The sequence below is a fragment of the Atractosteus spatula genome, chromosome 20 (assembly GCF_055471065.1).
Source record: "Atractosteus spatula isolate fAtrSpa1 chromosome 20, fAtrSpa1.hap1, whole genome shotgun sequence".
Lineage (NCBI taxonomy): Eukaryota > Metazoa > Chordata > Actinopteri > Semionotiformes > Lepisosteidae > Atractosteus > Atractosteus spatula.
The window spans coordinates 10,112,524-10,119,684 of NC_142725.1; the positions used below are offsets into that span (position 1 = coordinate 10,112,524).

The window sequence follows — 7,161 nt, forward strand, 5'->3', positions numbered from 1 at the left end:
GACCTTTCATTGAAAACAAATTTAAAAATGTTAGACTGAGGAGGATACTTTTTAAGTACTTAAGTCTACCGTGAAAAACAAAAATGTAGGTGAAGATAGTGCTTTAAAGTCATCATTCACTTCACCATTTGTCTTCTCAAGCGTGTAGTTGAGATGTTTCGACACAGGGTGTCACTATTTTGTATGAGAAAATATGAATTTCTTATTTTTGCTGAGTGAAGTGTCATTTGAAGGAGTGTGTCATTTGTTCTGTTTAAATACTATTTTCATATGTGACAATTAAACAGTAAAATAAAGATTTAAATATGGAATGTATACATTTCATTGTTATTTTCATGTTTTATTATTAATGCTGTATTTATACTAAAAAAATCAAATCAATATTGTAGGTTTATTATTAATACTGAATCTAAAAAAACTAGCAACATGAGAGCACTATAACATGGTGATTCTAAAAACATGTTTTGACATATCAGCATATATTTTTGATCAGAAAGCTGAAAGGTTTTGAGGTGAGTCACAACATTTTAGAGAAGGTTTATAGAATGTTAGTAGAAAGCATCCCTACTTTTGATATCAGGGTATGGTAGCCTTTTTTTTTACAATGCCTGAAAAATGTATACAAAAAATCCTTTGTTCCCTGTGCAATCAGCTAAGTGACTGTTTCCTGCATGTAGCTATCAGATTATGTGTAATGGTAGTGTAATATGGGCAGAGCAAGATGCGTGTCTATGTATTGTTGCATGTCTAGGACTATTGTTTGTTTTTAATGTGTATTTTTTATGGTGTTGTGTTGTTTTTTTGTTTTATATATTTTCTTGTAAGACTCCAAAGACTAATTCGTGCTTACAGGGTGTGTGGGTGAAGTTACTGTGGAAAATTGGGATTGGAATTAAGACAGAAAGTGTGATTCGATAAAATGGAGTCATTTTCATGTTCCACTATTCAAATCCATGACTGTAAAAACAGGAGGGAAAGAAGCAATCTTTTATTTAAAAAAAAACACTTGTGGATCACTCCAATCTCAATCAGCTCACAGACTTCATTACAGGTGTTTTGTTAAAGAAAATGGATCCTCAATTGTGCAATAATACTTAACCTATGCTGAGATTTTCTGAACCATCCATCTTGAAAACTCCTTAGTTTATGGCACTCTGCTATTCTTGAAATGAGATAAATTGGGATCAGGCTCTTAATCAGTATGTTTAAAGAGGACATTATAAGGCTATAATTTGAATGGTCCAGAAGAACAATTTAACATTCTTTACCTGTGTGTAGGGTCATATTGTCTATGTAAATTAAAGTTATTTGAAAATATCTTTGACATCATCAGATTTGGAGCAGAGAAGAAACGCTTGTGTTTTTCAACAAAGGAGTGTGGCAAACTGGTGAATCCAATTTACTGTGATGTTTCAAGGACCAGCTGAACTCTGTGATGTCACCACTTTATTACAAGATATTCAAGTGGAACCTATTCAGCCAATGGTCCTTCTTCTTAAACTTGATTATTCTTACAGTATTTGTTCCTCACAACTATGGTGTTGTAGGCTAGTCTTTCACTAGTGTGACACCCCACCATTTCTCACAGAATGAGGTTTTCCCTGAGCCTCTTTTCACCTGGACACGAGTCGGAGGTCGTCTATTGGACGGCAGCTTGGAGCATGATGGGAAGGAGCTGGTGCTGGAACGAGTGCCGGCAGAGCTGAACGGCTCCATGTATCGCTGCACAGCCCAGAATCCCCTGGGATCCACGGACACCCACACTCGGCTCATTGTCTTTGGTGAGTAGGTGGGATTGGCAGCGAATAACGTACTAAAACCTCCCTTTAGAGACAACACACCGTGAAAGATAGTACTGGTTGGTCCTTGGCATTTACATCACTGGCCACCTGTTCTGAAAATGTCTTTTCAGTAAAGGAAGCTCAGATTTAAGAGTAGTATCAGCAAGAACCTACAGAGGTGTCATAAGGACAATGGGACTGTGCCTGCTAAACTGAGACATTTATACTAATATCTGTTTTGTAAGTTGTGTGTTATTCTCCTACTTGCATGCTATTCTCTTCTAATTGGCTGAGATGGATAAAATCCCATCTACTGCTTTACGCTTTGTACTTTTGCACTTGATATGTTGCTTGCATGATTGGTTTACAAGAAACCTGCCCTGTCACAAAAACTTCAAACTTAAAGAAAATATTCTCCAGAGAAGTGAAGAGGTTACAAAGTACACAGTCTGATAAAAGGCAAAACAAGGTGCTCTTTGTTCTTAAAACAATTTTAGAGCAGTCCCTGTTACCAATTTCCTTACATTTTATCACAGAAGTATCCAGCTATGTAGGCCAATGCTGTGGCCAAGAGACACCCTCAGAAAAGTGCTGACATAGTTCATTCTACAAATGTAACCTTTTCCATTGCAATATTTTGCTTTTTTTTTAAGAAAAGCAAATTGAGTTCAGGCAGCTATTGAGCTGTAAATGTTACAAAAGTGTACCCAAGACCATGGAACAAAGCTTTAAAGCCTTAATTCTCTCTACCCAGGAAGAGGCCCAGTAAAATGGTTGGATCTGTTGTCTGTTCAGTGAATTCAGTAAAAATAGCTAATGAAATGGTGGAGCTTTGGGGAAAAATAATGCAGCTTCTCTTTACACAACCAATTAGAGTTGCCTACAATATAAATGTCACCTCAATGTTCTCTACCTTTTGTGTGTGATGGAATGTAGGTCATTTGATTGAAACTGCTTTACAAATGTTTCTATTTAGTATGAGGCAAACATCTATGATTAAAAAAACCTCAGCATAGTACCTCTGTCAAGTAATTATTCCCCTCAGATTTGTGCTGCATTCATCGTTAATCCTAGGTCATTCATTACATGCTAAGAAATAATAAATCAAATGTTTTTCATCTAATTGTGGAGTTCCTTTTCCAAATACTGTAGTGAAATTAATCTTTTTATTGTGCCCTATTTGTAAAATAAGAATCTGAACATGAATCTATTTTCATTTAATTGGTTTTATTTGTGAAGTGAACAGTTTCAAACTAGCGCTCCAGAATAATACTGTTCCCCTTACTTTGTAGGCAATTGTTGTCTTTCTAAACTCTGTACTCCAACATCTTAAAATTCTGATCCTGGGGACCTTTAGTCTTGTAGTCATGATTGTGAGTTTAATTTTTTAAATTGCTTAATAAGAAATTCAAAATTGTTTTGCTTTGAAACAGGTGGGTTTCAGAAGATTTCTGACGACAGTGACAGGGAAGACCAGGCCTAAGCTACTCAGAATCTTTGGCTCAGCCCAACAATGAATGCTTATCAACTGTGTATGCAACACAGACCTCTAACCTCTTGAATCCTGCAAATCTCAAATCTCAGCCTTTTCTCTGTTTGTCTTTACAGAAAACCCAAGCATGATGAAAGGCACACAGAATTTAAACAGTGAGTTTTCATTTTTTCTCCTTCACCTATTCCAAGATATTTCTTGAGTGTTATAGGTAAATTCAGAGCATTACAGATGTATCGACATTCAGTAAGCAAAACAAAATAGTACAGTAAGTAATGTGTACAAAATCAGTGTACTCTGCTGCTATGAACATCATCCTTACAATTACAGTGAAAGCAACTACTGTAGATGTAGGATGATAATGAGGGATTAATTAACTGCACATACTGTAGCATTTTAACCTGTCCCATTTAAAATGTGCCTGCACATTGAATGTAAAACATCACAAGGTATAGACAGGTGCTGATGTGATTGTGCATCAGACTACAACATTGTGGTATAACAGTGGGATGGAATCCACAGTATCTGTCTCTTTAGTTTTATTCCTGAGATTCCTGCCTCCAGTATAAAGTTAAGGAAGTGAATGTATTTAATATAACTTGTGAATAGAAAGATTCTTTGGGGTGTCAGAATGATATACATCTACAAGTCACATAGAGGAACTGTACTTTAGGACACTTCCTGCTTCTACCTTTATGATTGAAACCCCAACAGAGTTTTGCAGATCATATATCCTTAAAAATCACATCACGAAATATGAGACAAAAACACATTATTATTCCCTTGATTTCTTTTGATGGCTACAGAATTTATTTGCACTATTATTTTGAAAACAATAGTGCAAGAACCGTGCGTCTCTCTCTCTCTCTTTTTGTCTGTCTGTTTGAGTATTTGAATATGCAAAAACGCAGTCATGCTTCAAAACAGGTGGAAAGCTGTAAGGACAGAATTAGGTCAGCATAAGTCTAAGATCTCAAGCGGACTGTATTTTTGCAAGTCAAAACACTTGTAAAACAACTCTGCTGAGTTTCCCTTGCTCACATCCTCTCAAGAGAGAGACAGGCCCTGTGTTTTCCTGAATGCGTCTTCCCTTTCAATCACTTTAGGCTGTTTAGAAGGATATACTGTAGTCAGGCAGCTTATGTATGTGTTTACAGAACTTGTAATATCTAATGAGGAGTTTCTGCATTGTAGCTTGTTTACTTGTATCCAGCCTTCGTTGTCCTAATCCCTCAGGATGCAGAACATGAAAATGCTCTCCTCGTCATTGCCTTTTTTCAATTAGAGAGTAAAGCGTTTCATTGTTTCCTTTATGAAGTCCCTCTTTTCAAAAATTTGGGACATGCTGTTGCAGTTTGGAACGAAGTGCGCCGATTAACATTTTGTTTTTTCAGTTTTGTGTCTAACTGACCAGTTTTGTACTGTGCCACACACAAAAGGGCTCGCGAAACTGCATCCCACTACATGCCATGTACCACACAGATAAACGCACACATTAATGAACAGAAAATGCCAGGAAACTAGGGCAGACCCTTTAATGGAGTCCAATTAAAAATAAATGACAGTACTTTACTAGCTTGCAGGTCTCTAAAAATACACTCCAGCATGGAATTCAGTCTAGTACAGTTTATATGTGTGTGGTTAATATGCTGTAGAGACAAATGAGAGCTATTTCTAGTGTGATTGCTCCATCCCAGTGGCCTTTCTTAAAGGACATTACTAAACTGGCTTCCACAATTCGGGTTCACAGTTTTGTGCATTCAGATCCACCTCAGTTTAAAAGCTCCTGCAATCCTGATTGCGCAAGAATTATATTCCCATTTGAGTCATCTAATCCTCACTTCCATGTCAAGGTTAAAGAAGCAGTTTGTATTGAGATTGTTGGGATTTTTCAGGGTTTTAATTATCCCAGACTCTGTTGTTCTAAGGAAGTTTTGACATGTCGGGCAGAGTGTTATTGAACAGGATGGCAGAAGAGCACAGTTTCAGACTTAGTCATGGTGCTATTCTCCTTCCAGATGCAGCCCCCTGTATGGAAACACTGGGACTGACGACAGCAGTGCTCATCCTTACAGTGACTCTCGAACTGACGTGAGCCTAAGGCCCTGTGGCACACCCCTCCCCCCCCCCCAAGTCTTTCCCAGATGCCCACCTGTCCATATGTCCTCAAGTCTGTCTGTCCGTCCATCTGCCAGGCCACAGCACCACCACGAAGCAGGACCCCCCTCCCACCCCTCCCTCCTGACTTCTTTTTTTTGTAAAAACTTTTAAAAAGAATGAGAAACGAACAGGCCACCTTCCGTCAGGTCTTTCCTTGTTTATCTGTCGACTTGTTTCGCCTCTATCTGTCAATCAATAAACATCAAATCTGTTTAAAAAAAACAAGGACAAAAAAACAACAACTTGACTTGGGGTTATGTTTTTTTATCATTCTGAAATCTGCAAAACTGTTTGTTCCATAATGCATCTCATTATGAGGAGTGGACAGGCCTGTGGTGTTTATTTCTTGACAATTGTATACTTATTGTACAGTCTTCAGGAGTCATTATGCAATGTCTGTGGTTGAACATATTTTCAAGACTGTCTCTGAAAATCAAAATAAGATCCTTGCTATGAGTTTCTTGGAACTTTCCAAGCTCATGTTCCAAAACAATAGCAAACACTGTTTTAGATTAACAGTGTCAGTACTACAGTTAGATGTTGTGTGAACATTCCCGTCAGTGGGGTAGGACAGGTGTATAATTCAAGTTTTGAAATTGGGGAGGATGGATTAATCTGAATCATCTAATCTCGCAGCTTTTTCTTGTATTTAGTCTTTTCCAGGGAAGTTTTGAAGAAAGGTATGCAGTTCAAAACACACCAGACAATACACTATTATTCTAATGCCATGTGTTTTGCACTCCTACCTGTAGAGCAGGTTTATAGAAGGAAAGAAATCATAAAACTGAAAGCTTATCCACCTCCAGAGGTTGAAATAAATGTCTATCGATACTGGTTTTTATGCCCAAGGAAATTTGTCTTAATTTTCAATGTTTAAATGTTTAAGTAATAGCATATGTCACTGGCACTGCATTGGTCTGTCATTTGTGATGTTTGGTTTGTTTTTGCAGGATAATGAATCTGTGAATGACTGTCCCTTCCCATGACAAAGAGCTATGCTATTAAAGAAAGCCTTCTCGAAGCAGGGAGCAAATTGGTGGGGAGATGCATTGGGATTAACATTTGAAGTAATTAACTCCAATCCTAGACATGGGGTAAAATGGATATTTCAGCTGTTTAAGAGGGCCTGAGTGCTAGGTTCATGGCTATTGTTCATGGCAACCAATACATCATGTGAGGTGGGGAGGGAAAATCACATGATCTCAAGAACATGGGTCACTGTCCAAGGTTTTTCATTCACCAGTGGTAGTTTGGTACAACATTTGGGGAACCTAGCCTTTCTGACATATCTCACTTGCTTTCCAACACTTAGCAGTTTCCTTTATATGTTTCCAAGCTTGGAAGAGCACTTTCAGGTATACTGAAGTATTAATGTACTTGTAAATAAGAAGATCTTAAGATACAGAGCCATAATAAACAGAATATGTAGTAGGCCATAAATACAGCCAGAGAAATACAAAAGATCCCAAGATCCATTTATTCCTTTTATATGACTCTCGCTAAAATAAATTCCTTTTATTTCACAAAATGAGGAAGTGGATGGTTTGAGTATTTGATCACAACAAAGCTGCTTTTCCTTTTATCACATTCAATGATACATGTACCTGTTTTTTTCTCATTTCCATAATAATAGCAGTTTCATCTGAAATATCTCCAATGCATTATTTTTAAAAAATATTTAAGGAAGTTTGATAAGAAAAAGTCCTGTTGTGTTCAGAGTCTGCTACT

General features: G+C 37.4%; 1 protein-coding gene across 1 annotated transcript in view; it reads left to right on the forward strand.

Annotated features, from left to right (window-relative positions):
- Nucleotides 1-6,961, forward strand: part of LOC148817500 (immunoglobulin superfamily member 21-like) — a 222,501-nt gene extending 215,540 nt beyond the window's left edge. The window contains exons 8-10 of the mRNA XM_088938144.1: nucleotides 1,589-1,781; nucleotides 3,390-3,428; nucleotides 5,292-6,961. Coding sequence (XP_088794270.1) covers nucleotides 1,589-1,781; nucleotides 3,390-3,428; nucleotides 5,292-5,368 — 309 coding nt within the window. The 3' untranslated portion in view covers nucleotides 5,369-6,961. The remainder of the gene's footprint in view (nucleotides 1-1,588; nucleotides 1,782-3,389; nucleotides 3,429-5,291) is intronic.
- Nucleotides 6,962-7,161: the final 200 nt, after the last annotated feature.